Source organism: Ranitomeya imitator, chromosome 1 (assembly GCF_032444005.1).
Source record: "Ranitomeya imitator isolate aRanImi1 chromosome 1, aRanImi1.pri, whole genome shotgun sequence".
NCBI classification, from domain to species: Eukaryota; Metazoa; Chordata; class Amphibia; order Anura; family Dendrobatidae; genus Ranitomeya; species Ranitomeya imitator.
The window spans coordinates 76595711-76619334 of NC_091282.1; the positions used below are offsets into that span (position 1 = coordinate 76595711).

Genomic DNA, 23624 nt, shown 5'->3' on the forward strand with positions numbered 1-23624 from the left:
CTGGCCAAGGTTACGAAAGACTTTCTGCAGTACTCCGGGTCCATAATCTTTAAATGGAAGAAGTTTGGGGTCACCAGAAGTCTTCCTAGACCTGGCCGTCCAGCCAGACTGAGCAATCGTGGGAGAAGAGCCTAGATGAGAGAGGTAAAGAAAAACCCCGAGATCACTGTGGCCGAGCTCCAGAGATGTAGAAGGGAGATGGGAGAAAACTCCACAAAGTCAACTATCGCTGCAGCCTTCCACCAGTCAGGACTTTACTTTATGGCAGATTCTCTGGTCTGATGAGACGAAGATAGATCTTTTAGATACAGTAATTCTAAGCGGTATGTGTGGAGAAAACCAGGCACTGCTCATCACCTGCCCAATACAATCCCAACAGTGAAACATGGTGGTGGCAGCATCATGCTATGGGGGTGTTTTTCAGCTGCAGGGACAGGACGACTGGTTGTCATTGAAGGAAAGACCCGTGGCTGTACTAGCTCAAAAGGTGCTTCTACTCAATACTGAGCAAAGGGTCTGAATACTTATGGCCATGTAATATTTCAGCTTTTCTTTTTTAATACATTTGCAAAAAATTTTACATTTCTGTTTTTTTTCAGTCAAGATGGGGTGCAGAGTGTACATTAATGAGGAAAAATTAAACTTTTTTGAATTTACCAAATGGCTGCGATGAAACAAAGAGTGAAAAATTTAAAGGGGTCTGAATACTTTCCATACCCAGTGTATACCCCAGTTAATATTGCAGCCCCAGTTACAAGGGAAATAGGAGAAAAATAATAATTTAAAACTGAAATCTCACTCCAGAAGTCATTTATGACTTATGTTGGGGGTGGGTGGAGCGGCACAATGTGTAAAATAAATTAAAAGTAAGATGAATAAATAAATACATGTGATTCCAGCAGTGTGTCACTTACTGAGCTGCTTGCTGTAATTTATAATTAAAAAAAAAAAAAAAAAAAAAATCACTATTCTATCAACAGGAGATTATCACTAGAGGACTAATAAACCTGTTGCCATATAGTCCTCCATATTCATCAACTCTGTATAGCTCCGCCCCACCACTGTTTGGCAGCTTTATGCCTATGCACAGTGTGCACAGAAAGCTGTTAATCAAAGGTGTGGGAGGGGCTATGCATAGCTCAGCATTCAGAGGACTTGTAGATCTGCAGGCAAGAAAACAGTGATTTTATCACAATTACAGAAAGAAGCCCAATAAGTGACATATCGCTGGAATCAGGGTCTCTGCCCCTATGTTATGCGCATTTGATGACAGATTCCCTTTAAAAGGGTGTTGTCTACTACAGGACATTAATTTCCTTATTTTATATTGCACACTGGGTGCATTCAAAAGCGGATGTCAAGTAGTGAACAACTCCTTTAAATAGGATATTTGCAGGATGCTGCATTTCTACTTCTCAGTAAGGCTACTTTCACACTAGCGTCGGAATCTCCCCGTCGCAATGCGTCGGGCAGAGATTCCGACGCTAGCGTTTAACGCACTGCACAACGGAGGCAGCGGATGCATTTCTCCGGTGCATCCGCTGCCCCATTGTGAGGTACGGGGAGGTGGGGGCGGAGTTCCGGGCGCGCACGCGCGGTTGGAAAAAGCGGTCCGTCAGGAGCAAAAACGTTACATGTAGCGTTTTTTGCCCGTGTGGCAATACGTCGCAATGCGTCGTCAATTCAAGTCTATGGGGAAAAAACGCATCCTGCAAGCACTTTTGCAGGATGCGTTTTTTCTGCAAAACGATGCATTGTGACAGATTGCAGTTAACGCTAGTGTGAAAGTAGCCCAAGTCAACGTCCCATTATAAAGCGAAGCTCAGACAGAGAAGGTACACTTACTTTCTGCTACTCCAGGAATGGCTCTGTAGTGCTGGAACTGATAGAAGGACTTTTCCAGCATGTATTCGGGGTTAATTTCCTCCACACGTAGCAGGTTCAGCACCATGTTGTATGTGAGGTGGAACGCACTGTTAAGTGGATCAGCTGATCCCTGAGAAAAGGGAAAAACAAATGATAATCAGGAGCCAAAAAGCTATTGAAGAATAAGTTTTATCACGGATATTAGCCTTCACTATGATCGGTCTGACGCCCCCGGGACCTCATGTTTAGATTTGTCTGTATTTCAGTGTAACCGCTCAGGAGGTTGATTTTATTGTCTCCCAGATTCTACAGGTTTCTAGTCCGGCTTTGCAGTGTAGACTGGGACAAGGATAACAGAGTAGGGACGATATGCTAACAGCTTCACTGCACTGGTAGAGGCACAGATACACAGATAAGGATTTCTACGCAGCTCCCCTGTTGCTCCATCACATTTCTCAGACTGTATTACCTATTACATAGTTCTCTGACCATTCCCTGTGGTTACTGTAAAGGGCTGACACCCCGCAGTGCTGCACTGATACTACAGGAAGGTTGGGCCTCAGTTACCGTTACATTTCTATTAAAGTAAATAGAAGATTGAATAAGACAATTCAGAATTACTAAACGCCAGATTGCAGGGAACCAGTCTGGAGATTCAGCCTACCCTAATTATGTGTGTATATGAAAAAATGATCACTTAAACAGAGATGGCCTGGAAGAGACTGCCCAGCGGACTCCCCTCAGAGCGCCGCACTCCCCTCAGAGCGCCGCACTCCCCTCAGAGCGCCGCACTCCCCTCAGAGCGCCGCACTCCCCTCAGAGCGCCGCACTCCCCTCAGAGCGCCGCACTCCCCTCAGAGCGCCGCACTCCCCTCAGAGCGCCGCACTCCCCTCAGAGCGCCGCACTCCCCTCAGAGCGCCGCACTCCCCTCAGAGCGCCGCACTCCCCTCAGAGCGCCGCACTCCCCTCAGAGCGCCGCACTCCCCTCAGAGCGCCGCACTCCCCTCAGAGCGCCGCACTCCCCTCAGAGCGCCGCACTCCCCTCAGAGCGCCGCACTCCCCTCAGAGCGCCGCACTCCCCTCAGAGCGCCGCACTCCCCTTACATGCACTGTTCCTCAAAGTACTACACCTGGGCAATGAAAATAAAAAAAGCATATACAGAATGGGAGGAATAAGGCTAAGCAACAGCACATGTGAAAAAGACTTGGGTACACTAATAGATCATAAACTGAACATGAGTCAACAGTGTGATGCAGCAGCAAAAAAGGCAAATGCAATTCTGGGATGTATTAACAGAAGCATACAGTCTAGATCACGTGAAGTCATTATTGCCCTCTACGCCTCTTTGGTCAGACCTCATCAGGAATACTGTGTCCAGTTTTGGGCTCCACATTTTAAAAAAAGACATTAACAAACTGGAGCAAGTTCAGAGAAGAGCGACCAGAATGGTGACCGGTCTGCCAACCATGTCCTATGAGGAACAATTACAGGATTTGGGAATGTTTAGCTTGCAGAAAAGAAGACTGAGGGGAGACTTAATAGCTGTCTACAAATATCTCAAGGGTTGTCACAGTGTAGAAGGATCGTCTTTATGCTCATTTACACAAGGAAAGACTAGAAGCAATGGGATGAAACTGAATGGGAGGAGACACAGATTAGATACTAGAAAAAACTTTTTGACCGTGAGGGTGATCAATGAGTGGAACAGGCTGCCACGGGAGATGGTGAGTTCTCCTTCAATGGAAGTCTTCACACAGAGGCTGGACAGACATCTGTCTGGGATGATTAAAAATCCTGGTTTGAGCCGGGGGTTGGACACGATGACCCAGGAGGTCCCTTCCAACTCTACCATTCTATGCTTCTATGACATCTAGCTATGCTGTGACAGACAGTCTCGTGGATTCAACACCGTAACTGCTCCATTTTTCATCAACAGGAAACATATGTTTCCCTGACATGTACAGAGCAGATGACGAGGTCAGGACATCAAACGCCCCCAGCTGCTCTGGTTTTAGGATACACAAGTCAATTTTTATTTTTGCTTTACTATTTAGCATTTGGAGCCGAGCACAAAGTGCCTGCGTCCACGTTTACTGGGTCTCACTGATCAGTAGCAGTATGGAGAAAGTGATAAGACAAATATATCCTACAAGATGGCCGATCACTGCCTGTCTGGGAGGGTGCTGCATATCTGCACTTAGCTGGACATATATGGAGGATAAACGAGTTTTCCAAAGCTTTTACCGACTTATAAGTCTCCAGGTACCAGGCCAAAAGTGTGTTCTTTTGACCTCTGACTGGCAGGTGTATGTCCTGTATAGGAACCGCAGCAGACAATGGTTTCCTATGCAAAGCGCCAGAGGAAAAAATGCAATAATTCTGCATTGGGGCTCCACAAGAGGTGGCCGGTATATTTGTTCTCGGATTTTAATCTTACGAATCCAAATAATCTATTGTTTAATTCAGTTTTTTTTTTTTTTTCAGTTCGCGATCTATATTTACTATTTTTTTTTTTAACAAGTGATGCAATTTTAATTGTGACCACTATGGCCATTTTTTGCTTTCACTTCCCATTCTTTTCAGCAGGCTCATTATCACCACAGACAGAATAATAACAGATAGCACTTCTATACACAGGACCCACCAATCACAATATGGGATGTCACAGCTCCTACTCCTCCTCCCTTCACAATGACCTTTACACACGCTCATTAGGTGCTTCAATAAAAAAGGTGGGGTTAATTAGCATTTAAAAAAAAAAAAAAAAAACCCATCATAATCTCTGATGATCATTCCACTGACATCTCCGGGAGGGGCAGCATAGCAACAATGCCAGTTCTCAGAAAGCATGCTACAACATAGGTATTTTATGGAGAATCGAATAATTTAAGAGCTTTATGTAACTATCATTCACCTCAAAAGAATGAGCCCCGAACATGGTATATTATTGTTATGAGCCTTTAAATTAAATGGCCAAGTTCCTAAAAAGTTAGAGAATTCAAGATTTCTTGCACATATAGGGCCTCCCAGAAGACAAATGTAGGTGAAGTTTCCCTTTAACTCCTTATATTTTCAGCTTTGTGGTTTTATTCTTTCTCCCCTTCTTCTAGAGCTGCAACCTTCATGTCTTCATTGTCTTTTGCAGGACAACTTTAAGTTTTGAGCGACACCATTTTACTATATACTGTGCTGAAAATTACCAAAAACTAAATTCCAAGTGAGGCGAGATTAAAAATAAAAACAATACACCCTCACCGTATATGTGTGTGTATATGTATGTATGTATGTATGTATGTATGTATGTATGTATGTATGTATGTATATATATATATATATATATATATATATATACACACACACACACACACACAGACATAATATATATATATATATATATATATATATATATATATATATATTAATCTTTATATCCTTAAACCAGTTAGTTGTGCTGCACAACAGTAACATTTCCCGTATGCCTATTTTACATCATTTTTCAAACGTCATTTTATTTTGTTAGGATATTAGAAGGGTTAAGAGTTTAGGGTTAAAGAAATTTACAAATTTTGTGTCTTTAGGGAGCTATTCATATTTAAATGGATTTTTCTGAGCCTATATACTGGAAATTCGCCAAAAGTGATACCATTTTTAAAAACCGCACCCTTCAAATCTGCTGTCATGAAATTTTTTTAACCCTTCCGGTGCTACATAGGAATTAGCGCAAAGTTGAATGAAAAAAATAAAAAGGTAATTTTTACTCTAAAAGACCAGTGTCAGTATGTGTCAGTATGATGAAAAAATGATTTTTTGTGCATTTTCTATAATTGTTTTTTAATTCGTCGTATGGAATAAATAGTGTGACAGTTTTATAGTTTTAGAGATCAGGTCATTTTGGACACTATCATTTTGGATACCAATTATGTGTACTTTTTTGTTTCTCTTAATTTTATCACAAAGTTTTTAGTGATGAAATGGCTGTTTGTGAGTTGTGTTTTTTATTTTTTTATATATTTTTTATGTTTACACATTTTATTTTGACTTTTTTCACCAAGTCTCACTGTGGTACATGTATCATTTTTTACGATGATCATTGGTCTCTTACACTGCAGGAGAGCAGTCAGTGATCGACAGCCTGTGAGACCCTGCTTATGAGCTGGATCTTACAGGCCACCTTACCCTGGGGGTCATCACATGACCTCAGGGTACCATGGCAATGATCGGTACCAGCAATTAATTACAATTGCAGAAAGTCAAACCTGCCATATTGGGGTCTTTTTAACCCCCCTTTAAGCACTATACAGCTGTTGTAATATTGAGCAGAAGTATGCCGACATCCCCCTACATACTGTATGAGCCCACACACAGACCCCTATATACCACATGAGTCCACACGCAGCCCCTATACACACCATAAGGGCCCACACACAGCCCCCTATACGCTATAAGGGCCCACATGCAGCCCCCCTATATGCCATAAGGGCCCACATGCAGCCCCCCTATATGCCATAAGGGCCCACACACAGCCCCCTTATATGCCATAAGGGCCCACACACAGCCCCCTATACGCTATAAGGGCCCACATGCAGCCCCCCTATACGCCATAAGAGCCCACATGCAGCCCCCCTATACGCCATAAGAGCCCACACACAGCCCCCCTATATGCCATAAGGGCCCACACACAGCCCCCCTATATGCCATAAGGGCCCACACACAGACCCCCTAATTGCCTTAAGGGCACACACAGCCCTCCCATACCCCATAAGGGAACACACACAGCCCCCACGTAGCCTCCTATATACCCGATGATTGACATCCTCAGATTAACAGCATGTGCGACAAGTTGCGTCCGATATACAGAACTTGTCTCACGTAGCCTCCGATATACAGCATGTGCCCCATGTAGCCTCTTATATACAGCATGTGCCCCACGCAGCCTCCAATATACAGCATGTGCCCCACGCAGCCTCCAATATACAGCATGTGCCCCATGTAGCCTCTTATATACAGCATGTGCCCCATGTAGCCTCCGATATACAGCATGTGCCCCATGTAGCCTCTTATATACAGCATGAGACCCACGCAGCCTCCAATATACAGCATGTGCCCCACGCAGCCTCTTATATACAGCATGTGCCCCATGTAGCCTCCAATATACAGCATGTGCCTCAAGTAGCCTCTTATATACAGCATGTGCCCCACGCAGCCTCCAATATACAGCATGTGCCTCAAGTAGCCTCCGATATACAGCATGTGCCCCATGTAGCCTCTTATATACAGCATGTGCCCCACGCAGCCTCCAATATACAGCATGTGCCCCACGCAGCCTCTTATATACAGCATGTGCCCCATGTAGCCTCCAATATACAGCATGTGCCTCAAGTAGCCTCTTATATACAGCATGTGCCCCACGCAGCCTCCAATATACAGCATGTGCCTCAAGTAGCCCCTTATATACAGCATGTGCCCCATGTAGCCTCTTATATACAGCATGTGCCCCATGTAGCCTCTTATATACAGCATGTGCCCCATGTAGCCTCCAATATACAGCATGTGCCTCAAGTAGCCTCTTATATACAGCATGTGCCCCATGTAGCCTCTTATATACAGCATGTGCCCCACGCAGCCTCCAATATACAGCATGTGCCTCAAGTAGCCTCTTATATACAGCATGTGCCCCATGTAGCCTCTTATATACAGCATGTGCCCCATGTAGCCTCCAATATACAGCATGTGCCTCAAGTAGCCTCTTATATACAGCATGTGCCCCACGCAGCCTCCAATATACAGCATGTGCCTCAAGTAGCCTCTTATACACAACACGAGCCCCATATAGCATCTGCTATACAAGATGAGCCCCACACAGTCCCTAGTATACATGCAAATTCTATACACATGAAAAAACACCACACACTCCTCTCCTTTCTCCTGTTCCCCGGCGCTCTGCCTCCTCTCTCCAATGCACAGCTGATGCGATGACATGATGACATCGTAACTGCAGTCTCACACAGTGATTGGTGGAAGGAGCTGGCGGCCTCATCCTCCACCAATGTATTCACCGCTATCTGCATCCAGACAGGGAGAGTGGAGACAGCGAGTGGTGGATGGGGGGCACAGTGCGACCCGCGGACCACCGTTTCAGCCCTTTGGCTATCTCAGTTTGCTGACCGGACTGGAACAGGCTTCGGGCATGATGTGGCCTGCGGGCCGTACTTTGCTGAGGTCTGTTCCAAGACCTAAGTAGAAACAGGAGGTCAATTTTCTTTGCACAAGTCACGAGTCACTGCAGAAGTCCCTGGCATGGAGGAAGGAGTGGAGCAGCTGGGTCAGGAGCTGATAAATGCAGGGACAAGAGACTTCCTGTTTCTACATAGAGCAGAGAAAAGAGAAGAATGAGCCAGGCAGAAAGGCAAAATGAGCTATTTTAAAGGGAACCTGTCACCCCGAAAATCGCGGGTGAGGTAATCCCACCGGCATCAGGGGCTTATCTGCAGCATTCTGTAATGCTGTAGATAAGCCCCCGATGTTACCTGAAAAAGGAGAAAAAGACGTTAGTTTATACTCACCCAGGGGCGGTCCCGCTGCTGGTCAGGTCGGATGGGCGTCTCCGGTCCGCTGCGGCGCCTCCTATCTTCTTTCCATGACGTCATCTTCTGATCTTCAGCCACGGCTCCGGCGCAGGCGTACTTTGCTCTGCCCTCTTGAGGGCAGAGGATAGTACTGCAGTGCGCAGGCGCCGGAAAGGTCAGAGGCCCGGCGCCTGCGCACTGCAGTACTTTGTCTGCCCTCAACAGGGCAGAGCAAAGTACGCCTGCGCCGGAGCCGTGGCTGAAGATCAGAAGAGGACGTCATGGAAAGAAGATAGGAGGCGCCGCAGCGGACCGGAGACGCCCATCCGACCTGACCAGCAGCGGGACCGCCCCTGGGTGAGTATAATCTAACGTCTTTTTCTCCTTTTTCAGGTAACATCGGGGGCAAATCTACAGCATTACAGAATGCTGTAGATAAGCCCCTGATTCCGGTGGGATTACCTCACCCGCGATTTTCAGGGTGACAGGTTCCCTTTAAGTACACGGTGCTATACGATATGATGATTGCAATTTATTAAGGGTTATCCTCTTAACTCTTTAATGGAAGTGCTTATTTAACCCCTTAGTGACAGAGCCAAATTTTTGAAATCTGACCAGTGTCACTTTATGTGGTAATAACTCTGCAACGCTTCAACAAATACCAGTCATTTTTAGACTGTTTTTTCAGACACATTACACTTTATGATAATGGTACATTTAGGTCAATATGTTTTGTGGTTATTTATAAAAAATATCAAAAAATTTGAGACAAATGTTAAAAAATTTGCAATTTTCAAAATTTGAATGATTATCCCTTTAATCCAGATAGTCATACCACAGTAAACCATTAATAAATAACATTTCCCACATGTCGTCTTTACATCAGCACCATTTGTAAAATGTTATTTTATTTTGTTAGCATTTTAGGAGGTTTAAAAATGTAACAGCAATTTTTCATTTTTTCAAGGAAATTTACTAAATTTATTTTTGTTAGGGACTTATCCATGTTTGAAGTGAATTTGGGGGTCCTATATATAGTGAAACCCCACAAGAGGTACCATTTTAAAAACAGCACCCCCTGACATATTGAAAACTGCTGTCACGTAGTTTATTAACCCTTCAGGTGCTTTACAGGAATTAATGCAAAGTGGCATGACAGAAATGAAAACGTGCATTTTTACCACCTAAATGTCTCTAACTTCTGAACAGATTACTACAGCCGTCAGACTCTAAGGTCGCTATTTGGTCATGAATTGCCACGGCAAACATCAGGACCACACAATCATGATCTGAGGGCACCAATTGGGATAAAGAGGAAGCCCACACACTCTTAACCATATATAATGATGTAGTCACTATTTACAGCAGCATCTAAGGGGTTAAACAGAGTTGGACGGTGCAAACACTGATCGTGGCTGATGCAGCAAGTTGTCAGCTATAGTGTACAACTGACAGCTGCTGGATTGTTAACTGTATGGGGAGGCTATTCGCTTATATCTCAGGTCAGTTAAAAGACGTATTGGCGGTCATTAAAGGGAACCTGTCACGCCGTTTTTTCAGATTGAGATAAAAATACTGTTAAATAGGGCCTGCGCTGTGCGTTACTATAGTGTATGTAGTGTACCCTGATTCCCCACCTATGCTGCGAAATACATTACCAAAGTCGCCGTTTTCGCCTGTCAATCAGGCTGGTCAGGTCAGGTGGGCGTGGTGACATCGCTCTTTTCTTCCCCAGCTTTCCGTTGGTGGCGTAGTGGTGTGCGCATGTCCAAGTGCCGAATCCACTGCGCGCAGGTGAAGAAAAAGCACGCGATCTGCGCTATTACCCTTGTCATCGGTGGGGGTGGCCATCTTCCTGAGGCCGCGCGTGCGCAGATGGAGTGCTCTGCTGCACGGGGCATCAGGAAAATGTCCGCGGGATGCCGCGCGTGCGCAGATGGAGATCGCTGTGGCCATTTTCCCAAAGCAGAGTTTGCATCTCGGCTTCAGGAAAATGGCCGCCGCGATCTCAATCTGTGCACGCTCGGCATCCCGCGGCCATTTTTCTGAAGCCACGTGCAGCAGAGCACTCCATCTGCGCACGCGCGGCCTCAGGAAGATGGCCGCCCCCACCGATGACAAGGGTAATAGCGCAGATCGTGCGCTTTTTCTTCACCTGCGCGCAGTGGATTCGGCACTTGGACATGCGCACACCACTACGCCACCAACGGAAAGCTGGGGAAGAAAAGAGCGATGTCACCACGCCCACCTGACCTGACCAGCCTGATTGACAGGCGAAAACGGCGACTTTGGTAATGTATTTCGCAGCATAGGTGGGGAATCAGGGTACACTACATACACTATTGTAACGCACAGCGCAGGCCCTATTTAACAGTATTTTTATCTCAATCTGAAAAAACGGGGTGACAGGTTCCCTTTAAGGGATTAATAGCTTTACTACACAAAATACTACAACAAAAAACAAAAAAAAACAAACACCTTTTATACTTACCTCACAGAACAGTGTTGCTCCTGCGAGTCCCGATGGCAGGCAAGTGCACTGTCATGTAATGGCGTGTGACTGGATGTAACGGGAGAAACAGCGCTGACATTGAGGTAAGGGCGCCGTACCAGGAGGAGAGTATAAAAGGGTTCTGCTTTATGACATGCAGTAAAGCCATTAAGAAGGGGCTGTCCAGTAGTGGAGAAGCCCTTTAAGGAATGCTGAGTTAATAAAGCACCCAGCAGATAGCCCATTGATATGAGGGTCTCCCACTGTGGAGGACCTGCCCTGTCAGACATCCCTTGATCAGACTGGTGTATGGCTTTGTTTCCCCTGGGGACATTGTTTTCAACTTTAGGTCAAAGGACCCTTCTTAGGAATTGTCAAAAATGGAGGTCCCTTTAGAGCCCCAACATAGGACATTGCTTTTGATGTATTTTATCCAGGTCTCCCTTGTTCACTGGGGAAAAAAAAAACAAAAAAAAAACGGCAGTGCGCCTGCTGTCGGCCCCGCTGCCGCTGCACTTTCGCCTCCTACAGCTTGGCATCAAGTGATCTTTCCATTATTGAGAGGAAGTCCGAGAACTGGAGACGCTCTGGCAGAATCCATCAGAAACCTTCTCAGTTTTTCCAGATCTTGCGCAGGTTTCTCATGACACCGAGGAAGCATAATCTATACCTGACAGCTTCTAAGAAACGTAAAAAGGTCAAATGGAGTTTTTCCTTCAAAATGAAAAAGGAAAAAAAAAAAAAACCAAGAAGAGGTATGCGCAGATATAACACAAAAGTAGACGCAAGCCCGTAAAATTAAAAAACATGTCCTAAAACTGAATGTAACAGGCATCCATCCAGACATCTGAAAGCGATAACCGCTCACCACACATGGACTTCAATAGCAGATCAACGTCAACGCTGCTAAAGTGCGTGCGCCGGGAATTAAAGGGGAAATTCTACTTTATAGAGAGAGTTTAGTAGATTAAACGTTTTCATTGTGACATTCGGCTGTTTAGTCACATCCGTGTCAATGGCTCAATCATCACAGAGGAAAATGACACTCAGACCGCGATGAGACGCATTTTACGTCAATCAGAACTGTGCTATGGATTAATCTGCTACTAGACCATCAGCAAGAAATACTATGTAGGACAGAGGGTCCGCTTAACCCACCTGCATCAAAGGGGTTTTACAATATTAGAAAGCGTTAGATAGCCGCCTTCTTCCAAAAACTACAGCACGCTGAAGCCGAGTGGCAGTACCACACACAACCTGTGGGACAGGGGTGGCGCTGTTTGGGAACAAAAGTTCCAATGTTTTTCTAATCCTTTAAAATCCTTTTAAGGCCTCGCACTCATCAGATTCGATGATGATCCAGAAAAGTTGGACGAGTGTGATGCGAGTACAATGTTATTTTTCTCACATAGTATCCGTGTGCAATGCGTTTTTTCTCTCTGCAACTATTATTCTTCAATAATTCACAGTGTTCTATGCTACAGAATGGTAATGTATCTAAAAATCGGATAGCATACAGATGGACTATGTGTCGGCCGTTTCCTCTCACACCCATTGACTTTATACCTTTGCTTACAAGCTCGTTACTGTTGAGCTTGTGAGCTCTGCTCTAAAGCTCGATATGGCAGAGGTAACGTTGTCTCTGCTGGCAGCAATTATGCCTTGACGTGTGTTCAAACTGTCCATCAAGCAGGAGAATAATGCCCCCCAACCAAACATCCTGGCAGTCAAGGAGAAGACCTTGTCCTGCAGAACACAGGAACCGCCCAAATAAATAATAAGAGGTATAGTTTACTAATATTTGCATTATGCAAAGTGCCTTGTTTCGCCGCTACAAGCTTCATCCCGGGTCTCAGCTGCCGCTCTTTGGCTTGTGCTCGACTACATATCTTGTGTTGGCGCGTGACTTGTGCTGTTTGTGAAGAGTACAAGCTGACTGCTCATTTCAAACGCTAAGCTTGTCTCCTTCTAGGATATAAAGATATAGAAGGGGGTTGGCTTAGATGCTGCAATTATCAGTCTGCCAGCATCCTCTTACAAACGACAGAGATACAATAAAACAATAACCAATACCCGAGCCTTCAAGCCACAGCAAGAAGGAAGCTGAGGAGTGGGGTGCTCGCTCCTAAACATTGTTTGCTTGAAATAACCCCCATTGAACTCCAGGTACACCGTTTAAAAGGGATCTGCCAGCAGATTTTTGCTCTATCATTTGAGATCAGCATAATGTAGGGGAAGAGACCCTGATTCCTGTGGTGTGTTATCTAATGGGCTGCCATTTGTAGTTTCAATAAAATAAATGTATTATCAGGACGAGATTATCACTAAAGGACTAGTTGTCTCCTGCCATGTAGTCCTCCTGCTCTGTGTCACTACGCCCCCATCGCCAATTGGCAGCTTTCTGCCTACGCACAGTGTACACAGAGAGCTGCTAATCAATGGTGTGTGCAGGACTCAGCATTCAGAAGACAGAGGAAAAAAAGGAATTTTATTAAAACTCCACCAAGAAGCCCAGTAAGTGACACATTGCTGGAATCAGTGTCTCTTCCCCTTCATCATGCTGCTATTAGATAACAAAAAGCAAAAAAGGTGACAGATTCCTATAAAGAGGTAAAGACACCGAGGTGAAAGTGAACAGTTTTTTTATCTCATTTTTTAGGTTTTTACCATGAATATTCCACTTTTATTTTATACAGTTCCAGAGATATTGGGGCCTTTTCATTCAGTGCTGATGATTATGGTTGTCACCAAAATGGTTGCGGTTCACATAATTCTCTGGGGAAGTTATGGAGTGTCTAACTTATTAACCTCCTTAGGAAAGATAATAAAAATCATCACTACATAAAATACGTATATTGGATTAAAAAAAAAACAAAAAAAACAAAAACAAAACTGAATTCTCGGGGAGCAGTGGGAATAAAATAGGAGTAAAAAGTGACGTTTTTTGATGTGGTGACGAGTCCTCTAAAACATGACGAAGAGCAGCGCATTAGGGCTTTCTGTATATACCATTACCGACCATACAATGGTAGGATCACATACGGCTTTCTGGAGATGAAGTGCACACGTTAATGCTCTGCCCACCCTGCTGACCAGGCAGGAAGATCTCACACATTCGTGCTCTGCCCACCCTGCTGACCAGGCAGGAAGATCTCACATATTCGTTCTCTGCCCACCCTGCTGTCCAGGTAGGAAGATCTCACACATTCGTGCTCTGCCCACCTTGCTGACCAGGCAGGAAGATCTCACACATTCATGCTCTGCCCACCCTGCTGACCAGGCAGGAAGATCTCACACGTTCGTGTTCTGCCCACCCTGCTGTCCAGGCAGGAAGATCTCACACGTTCGTGCTCTACCCACCCTGCTGTCCAGGCAGGAAGATCTCACACGTTCGTGCTCTACCCACCCTGCTGACCAGGCAGGAAGATCTCACACATTCGTGCTCTGCCCACCCTGCTGGCCAGGCAGGAAGATCTCACACGTTCGTGCTCTGCCCACCCTGCTGACCAGGCAGGAAGATCTCACACATTCGTGCTCTGCCCACCCTGCTGGCCAGGCAGGAAGATCTCACACGTTCGTGCTCTGCCCACCCTGCTGACCAGGCAGGAAGATCTCACACGTTCGTGCTCTGCCCACCCTGCTGACCAGGCAGGAAGATCTCACACATTCGTGCTCTGCCCACCCTGCTGACCAGGCAGGAAGATCTCACACATTCGTGCTCTGCCCACCCTGCTGACCAGGCAGGAAGATCTCACACGTTCGTGCTCTGCCCACCCTGCTGACCAGGCAGGAAGATCTCACACATTCGTGCTCTGCCCACCCTGCTGACCAGGCAGGAAGATCTCACACGTTCGTGCTCTGCCCACCCTGCTGACCAGGCAGGAAGATCTCACACATTCGTGCTCTGCCCACCCTGCTGACCAGGCAGGAAGATCTCACACGTTCGTGCTCTGCCCACCCTGCTGACCAGGCAGGAAGATCTCACACGTTCGTGCTCTGCCCACCCTGCTGACCATGCAGGAAGATCTCACACAGATCCTTTTTGAGGAATTTCGTTATAAGGATCCATGTGTTATACAAGCTCAGACCTCCAAGTGTTAAAGAACAAGTCATAAAGTTCACACACTGAACAGAAAGACGATTACAGGATTAAGAGGCCAAAAAGTATTAAGCGAGCGAGGAGCGCACATGTGGTCGCCACATCACTGACTCACACGCAGGGAACCTGTTGGCAGGATCTGAACTCCCGCCCAAAGGTGAAGCCAACACAAATGTTGTCACAGATTGTAAAAAAGGGGTGAAAAAAAAAGGGCTAAATTCACTGAAGGGCTACAGCGCACACAATCAAATTTTTTTCTACCTGCTTTAGCCAAGCCCACCACGATATTCTGCAGCCACAATCTGATCTGCAAACCTCGTGTTACAGCCACCTACAAGCTGCCACCCAGGGGAAAAGACAACGCGAGGATCATGGCAAAACCAGAAAAATCTAGCAATCCGTCCAGTAGTGTACGCGGCAGGTTACACGCTGCGAGACGACAGGAGTAGTAGTAGAATGGAGGGGGCTGGCTCATAGCGTAGACCTTGAATCCCATAAGCAAGCCAAGGCCAAAAATTGGATGAGATCCTAAAACATTGCTGACGGCGCTACATCTTTTGAGGGTTTTTGATTTTTCTTAGGGGTTATCTGATGCCAATCACTTGTGCCTCAGACACGGGAGGTGCTGACGACATTAGGACCCCACATATCTACCGAAACGGGGGTCCTGCTCCACATAACCGGACACATGCAAATACCGGCCAGTCGTGTGTCTCTGGTGTGTGGGGTCGTAACCTGTGATGAGCGGACGTGCTCGGATATGACACAACCCTAATGACTGTGGTACGCCGTCCCTTTGTTTCAGGGTTGGTGGTCAAACTCCCGCCAACGTTATGGCATATGCTAGCGATATACGCTCTAAGAGGTGAAAATCACTTCTATCTATTGTAATTAGTAGGAGTCACCTGAACGCAGCACGTTACCTTTAGCAGCTGTTTCCCAACCGTGGGGCTCATTTTCTCATCGACCATGAGAATGACTATTCCTCGGTCGTCCATCCCGCGCCTCCCGGCACGTCCGGACATCTGAATATATTCTCCTGAAGAAATCTAGGCAGGAAAGAAAATGCAAATCATATTGATGGATGATCTGGGAAATAATAGATTATATAAGGGTCATTTAATAAAAAATCCAAAGTAGGAAAATGGTGGGGGGGGAAGAAAGTTTCCTGCATTACATGGAGGTGACTCACCCAGCGAAAATCTTTGCCATCAAACTTTCTTGCACTTGTGAATAAGACGGTCCTGGCCGGCATGTTTATACCCATAGCAAACGTCTCCGTGGCAAACAAAGCCTGTTGGAAATAGATGGAATTTAGAGATGGAATGAGCGAGGAGAGAAACAAAATGATCATAATAATAATTATTTTATTTATATATATATAGCGCCAACATATTCCGCAGCGCTTAATGAATGACGTTACCTACACACAAAACACCATAGAAGCAACAATCCAGCTACATCCACAATAGTGAGTTTATATAGCCGTATGTATAGTACACACATATCAAGGCGGATGCAGTGTACACACACACACACACACACACTTCTAACATGCCCTATTCTAAACACAAGCTCAAAACCAGTGCAAACGTGGGACTATTTCATCGCTTTTAGTTGTACACATATGTACAAAATACTGCATATATTAAAAAGTGTTTTCCTGCATCGGACAATCCTTTTCGGTCGAATTTGCAACTAAAACAGATAGGTGAACGTAAGTATTTAGTTTCCCTGCAGCTCCCCCACAGGCCAAAGAGAGAATTACACCTAACGCAACATCATTTGACTGTCTGTACACAGAAGAAACTAGTCCTCCAAAGCAAAATGCGCTCTTAGGCTACGTTCACACTTGCGTACTGGGGCTTTGCAGACGGCTGCGTACTTTCTCCCTTTGCGTCCCCGTGAAGGTTGGCGGGCACGTCACAACGACGCATCCGCATACCTCCGCATGTCCTGCGTACCCAATGTTAAAGATAGGTACGCAGGATGCATGCAGAGGTAGGCGGACCTAAATGGAAGAAGTGCGGAAGTGGGTGGGGCTTCAGGGAGGACGTCCGCAGCCGTCCGCAAAGCCTCGGTACGCAAGTGTGAACTTACCCTTAGCTGCTGATCTCTGCCCTACTGATAGACAAGGCTGCTGCAGAAGATCAATATTCAAAGGATTACCTTGAGTAAACCTTCAGAGAACAGAATCTCTATTGTTTCCTTCAGAATGGGAAGTAGACCTCCATGATGTATTCCGATGCCTCGCTTGAGAAGAGGCAGAACATGTTCCACCTACAAATGACAAAGATATTACATGTACACACACAAGCACAAAGAGCACAGACATACACACAAAGAGCACACAGACATACACACAAAGAGCAAATACATACACACAAAGAGCACATACATACACACAAAGAGCAAATACATACACACAAAGAGCACATACATACACACAAAGAGCAAATACATACATACACACAAAGAGCACATACATACATACACACAAAGAGCACATACATACACACAAAGAGCAAATACATACACACAAAGAGCACATACATACATACACACAAAGAGCAAATACATACACACAAAGAGCACATAAATACACAAAGAGCACATACATACACACAAAGAGCACATACATACACACAAAGAGCACATACATACACACAAAGAGCACATACATACACAAAGAGCACATACATACACACAAAGAGCACATACATACACACAAAGAGCACATACATACACACAAAGAGCACATACATACATAGAGTAGCCACTGTCTTATTGTAAAGTATACATCCTTGAGAACTCTTGGCTTTTGTCTGATATTAAAGAGAGTGTCCACACTTCCGATAGAAATCTGCAGTCACCCTATGTGACTGCAGACATCTGAATCCTGACAGTGTGCTGTGCTCACGCTGTTACAATGTCTGGTGACCACAAATATGCCATTTGCATACATGCGGTCACGTGTCGACTAGCCGTGCTTGGCCTCTCTCAATTCACTTATACGTCTAGTCAGAATGTGGTCAGAAGTATGCAAATGCTATACTCACGGTCACATGACTGCTCAATTTCACCTGCAATAAGGGGGAATCATGACAGCGTGAGCATCACACGCTGTCAGGATTCAGACGTCTGCAGTCACAGAGTGAGCAGAGTTATCAAAAGACCAGACAACAGCTTTAATCTTGAATTCTCTGGTTCCTCTCCTGATGACGCTGCGGTACAATGTGCCATAGCACCTCATTAATGCCTCGTATCTCCTGATGAGACAGAAGCGATGGAGAACCTCATTAATCTTAGACACATTGAGAGGACCTATGTCAGTAAGCAGAACAAAGAACAGAATAGTTTGGGGGTGAAATCCTGTGAACAGGTTCCTTTAAAATACATTTGGGCCATTAATCCAACATTTGGACAAGTTTAAATAATGGAAATCCTGGAGTAGCGCAAAATACATTTAAAGAATACTTTTTTTAGTTGAAAGTTCAGAGCACTGACCTGTGGGAGCTTCTTGTCCTCGTCAGACAAACAATCTATGGCGTTATTAAAGACCTCTTCCACCATCTTTTTCTCATCGTCTGGAGGAGAGAATTGCAGAGAAGAGCAATAAGAGGATTTGTGCCTTTGGGGCAATCACAATATAATACACAACAAGCCATGAGCTACTGGACTAGGACAGCGCCAAGTCCGGCAGACAAGGGTGAATGTGGGCGAGTACCGGAGTTGAAGTCCAGCTTGGACATCTGGAGGGCGTAAGCCTCGCAATCTTTCTTGCTGAAGCTGAATATAATGACCGGCTGGAAGTTCCGCTCCATGATCATCTTCACAATCTTGAACACATTAGACGGACCTGGAAGGAGGACGGAGAATGACATCAGATCAGGATTGTGCGGCTTGTAGGAAGGCGGCAAAAAAGGGGATTAAAAAATAAATAACTTGTTTCTTCTTTCATAATGCACAGAAGCTGGGTGATGGAGTATGGCCTCCTGCTCACTGGTTTCCTTTTTACCTCTGCCTATGGAAAACCTGCGTGCCAACATGATCACCCCTACAGCTCCTATAGGGCCAGTCACATCTGCCCAGTACGGGATACACCCTGCCCTGGCACCCTCTAAGCATTAAGTGGATTTCAGGTCCAAAACTGAAAAGGGGCAATCCGGCCTTATGCTACAAGTTTGCAGCCACATTCCGACTAGACTTGTCCGGCTTCACTCAATAGACTTGCATGGTGCGAGGCTGCGCCCGTCTAGTCTGCACATGACGACATGTATGCAAATTACATACTTGCAGCCATGCTCCCAGCCAATGTGCACAATTTGAGGATTCACAAGTCTGCAGCCACATAAAATGACTGCAGACTTGTAGACTGAAGCTGGACAACCCATTTAAGAGAATATTGGCAATAACCCTGGAGGGCTTTCTGAAGCACACAGGGGCCACCACCACCTCCAAAGCAGCAAGGAGCTTTGGTCACAGACAGAACTAATGGACTACAAAGGGCCCATATACTGTTCTTGTACAGAGTCCGCTTCTGTTCGGGTCCGTCACTAATACCGGGCACGTAGTGGCGCAGACGTTACCAGGGTTTACAGGACACTTTCTCCAAGGTTATCTCTGTTTTGAAGCCACAGGTCAGTCTCTGTTCACATGTGCAGTAGTTATTTTGTTTTTTTCCATCCATGTGGGGGGATCACAAACATGAAAATCATTCCAGTACAGGACTCATTCATTTGAACAGGAAAACAAGTGTCATAAAACGTCTTCCGATCGCCTGCTCGGTCCTTTTTAAGATTGAAGTCTATGGGAAACTCATCACATAGGACATAAATTCAAGAAAAATCACAGAAAAAGAAAAAGAAAAAAAAAAAAAAAAAAAAAAAAAACAGCCTTACCAACCCCAGATCAGATTACAATGCACTAGCAGGATGCAGCAGACCCCATAATTAAGGCGGGGGCATCACAGGTGCAAAATACTAATGAAGCAACCACTCACAAACCTACCAATTCATGGAAGGGGGTGGCTGTGCTGCAATAATAATGCGCTCAGATGAAGCTTGCCTAGGACGCCAGACACACAGATACATGTGCTGCACAGTGTCCGGCTTACACCCTATTTATGACGCCCGTACTATTAGATCAGGCGGGCTGCCCAGCACTATATCAGTGCAACCTACAAGACAGACACCTCAGTTCACCCAACTAACGCTAAGGGGCCTGGCTGCATCCTGCAAAATTGGAAAAATGTGCATTAAATAGATGAAAGATGGAATTGTTGGTTTTTTTCTGTGATTTTTTTCTTTGGGAAACTATTAACAGAACAAAAACAGATAAAAGACCCAAACCAAACAATTTCTTGAAAGTACTAGATTGGTTACAAGCGGCTGACATCTGGCCGTGAGCTCGGAGCCTTGGGAGTGGCAGCAGGGCGGATTATGCTGCTAGTAGCTTTTCTGCAGCCGGTGTCCGGTCAGTGGGCTGTGCGACCCTTCCTCCGGTGCGGGGGGATATGTGAGCGGTATGCGGACCCCATCTAACGTACTGGGGCCCTGGACTGTGCCAGAAACGCAGGCAAAAAGCCAATATCGGAAGAATGAATGGACGGCGGCTTCTATTTGAGGATGCCAGAGCGCAAATAATAATACAATTAAGTCAGGAAAAGCGAAGAATTATAACACAGGCTGGAAAATAACTAAACAAATTATGAGAAGAGGAATCTTCGTACCTTTAGTTCCTCCTCTTCGTCCTTTCTGATCGCCCTTGGACAGCTCCCCGGAGTCTCGCAAGACTTGCATGGCGGTGTTAAAGTTGTCTTCCCTGAAATCGCCCTTGTAAAAAGTGAACAGAATATTGTATTTCTGCAGGTGACCCCCTGACCGCGCCGCTGCGTTATAGGTGAGAAGTGACAGCTTACATTTTCATCAACCACGAGATGCAGCCCGTCCCCTCCTGCCGGGAAGATGTAATGCTGTAAGGGAGTGGGGCGATAGTCTGTGTAGATGACATGACAAGGCTGGGGGAAAAAAGTGACATGTTTATACATTAACAAGTTATTAACAATGGAAAACAATTACTTATATTTATTTCTACTGTTTATCACTTGCCAACATATTTACTAGGAATCTAAATATATCTGGAAAAAACAAAACAGGAAAGGACAGTCTGAAAAATAACTGTACAGGCAGGAAACAGAGCGCCACCTATTGGTTTACATGTCTGGGGCAGCCTGAAAACTCACTGTATAACGAGCGCCCTCTATTGGTTTACATGACTGCAGAGGCCTCAAAACTCACTTATAACAAGCGCCCTCTATTGGTTTACATGTCTGCGGCAGCAAGACTCACAGTATAACGAGCGCCATCTATTGGTTTACATGTCTGCGGCTGCATGAAGAGTTCACTGTATAACGAGCGCCCTCTATTGTTTTACATGTCTGCGGCAGCCTGAAGACTCACTGTATAACGAGCGCCATCTATTGGTTTACATGTCTGCGGCAGCCTGAAACCCATTGTATAACGAGCGCCATCTATTGGTTTACATGTCTGCGGCAGCATGAAGAGTTCACTGTATAACGAGCGCCCTCTATTGTTTTACATGTCTGCGGCAGCCTGAAACCCATTGTATAACGAGCGCCATCTATTGGTTTACATGTCTGCGGCAGCCTAAAGATTTCACTCACTGTATAACGGGCGCCATCTATTGATTAACATGTCTGCGGCAGCCTGAAGACTCACTGTATAACGAGCGCCATCTATTGGTTTACATGTCTGCGGAAGCCTGAAACCCATTGTATAACGAGCGCCATCTATTGGTTTACATGTCTGCGGCAGTCTGAAGACTCACTGTATAACGAGCGCCATCTATTGGTTTACATGTCTGCGGCAGCCTAAAGACTTCACTCACTGTATAACGGGCGCCATCTATTGATTAAGGCTAGGTTCACACTAGCGTTGCGCCGCCCTGCGTCGGCGACGCAACGCGCGACGCACGTAAAAACGCGCGCAAAAACGCGCGCGTTTTGCGACGCGTGCGTCGTTTTTGACGAAAATCGGACGCACAGAAAATGCTACAATGTAGCGTTTTCTTGCGTCCGACGCTAGCGTCGGAAACGACGCACGTGGCAAAAACGCCACCAAAACAACGCACGCGTCCCCTATGTTAAACATAGGGGCGCGTCGCCGCTGCGTCGCCGCTGCGTCGCCGGCGCAACAGCGACGCACATTGGCGGAACGCCAATGTGAACGTAGCCTTACTGTCTGCGGCAGCCTGAAGACTCACAGTATAACGAGCGCCATCTATTGGTTTACATGTCTGCGGCAGTCTGAAGACTCACTGTATAACGAGCGCCATCTATTGGTTTACATGATAGCAGCAGTAAAATTCCACAGGGAAAACACTAGTTTTGTGAAGATAATCAGCAGCTCGGCGGTCCTGTGAGAGGACATAGACTGGGTGCACATGTGCACTGGATTTTCGCGGCAAGTGACACGAAACACTGAGGCTATGTGCACACGTAGGAAAAGAGGTGCAGAATTTTCTATACAAAATCCCCATCTCCTGGCAGAATCCGCAGCCGTGGATTTGCCGCAGTTTTTATGCGGATTTTGTGCGGTTTTTATGTGGAATTGATGCGGATTTTGTGCGTTTTTTTTTCCACTGCGAATTTCTAACATAAAGGGAAACGCTGCAGATCCGCACAAAAGTGACATGCACTTCTTTGAAATCTGCAGCAATTCTGCACTGATTTTTCGGCACCATCTGCACAGCTATTTTTTTTTACCCCATTGATTTACATTGTACTGTACATCACAGAGTGGATCTGCAGCAATTCCGCATCGTGTGCATATAGCCTGAGGCTACTTTCACACATCAGGTTTTCTTTGTCAGGCTAAATCCGGCTAATTTAAAAAAAAAAAAAAAAAAAAAACGGATCCGGTGAATGTTGCCGCTGGATCCATTTTTTCCCCCATAGACTTGCATTAGTGCAGGATGACATTGTGTTTTGTCTGGTTTTCGCCAGATACGGCAAATCTGCCGTTTCCGGTTTCTGGAAAAAGCGTCCATAGCAACGTTTGTGGTCTCCGTCGGAAAAGCTGGAAGCGCCGGATCCGGCACTTCCAGCTGTTTGCTAGAATGGAAGCCTATGGAAGCCGGAAGGTGCCGAATCCGGAAAATGACGGATACCGGCGCCGCATTCCGTTTTTTAAACTGAGCATGCGCCAATTTTTTTTAACCAATAATCTACATATGCTAGCCGGATCCGTTGAAAAAACGGATCTGTCGCATCAGTTCTTCACAAGCTGCGCCGGATCCGGTTTTTCGAACATTTGCTGGACTGTGACTGATGCAAAAAACCTGATGTGTGAAAGTAGCCCAAGTAGCCGCCTTCACATCAATAGCGATGCCCTCGCTCATCCGCTTTCATGGCCTCTCTATACACCCTGGTTCACGCATCCCACAAGAGCGGGCGCTGAGCTCCTGAATACCGCGGCCACAGTCACGGACTTCAGAATGTTTTATTGACCACTTGGCGCCCTGAGAGCAGCTTATTTTAGAGGCAGATGAGTTCGGCCAGGTTCACATTAGCGCATCTG

The 23624-nt window shown here is 45.8% G+C and overlaps 1 protein-coding gene across 1 annotated transcript in view; it reads right to left on the reverse strand.

Moving 5' to 3' along the window:
* The window catches only part of MTREX (Mtr4 exosome RNA helicase), a 140513-nt gene that overhangs the window by 49886 nt on the left and 67003 nt on the right, over window positions 1-23624 (reverse strand). Inside the window, exons 9-16 of the mRNA XM_069748292.1 lie at window positions 20945-21043; window positions 20756-20858; window positions 18752-18883; window positions 18532-18611; window positions 17194-17304; window positions 16217-16318; window positions 15948-16073; window positions 1846-1996 (exon numbers count right to left, since the gene is read on the reverse strand). Coding sequence (XP_069604393.1) covers window positions 1846-1996; window positions 15948-16073; window positions 16217-16318; window positions 17194-17304; window positions 18532-18611; window positions 18752-18883; window positions 20756-20858; window positions 20945-21043 — 904 coding nt within the window. The remainder of the gene's footprint in view (window positions 1-1845; window positions 1997-15947; window positions 16074-16216; window positions 16319-17193; window positions 17305-18531; window positions 18612-18751; window positions 18884-20755; window positions 20859-20944; window positions 21044-23624) is intronic.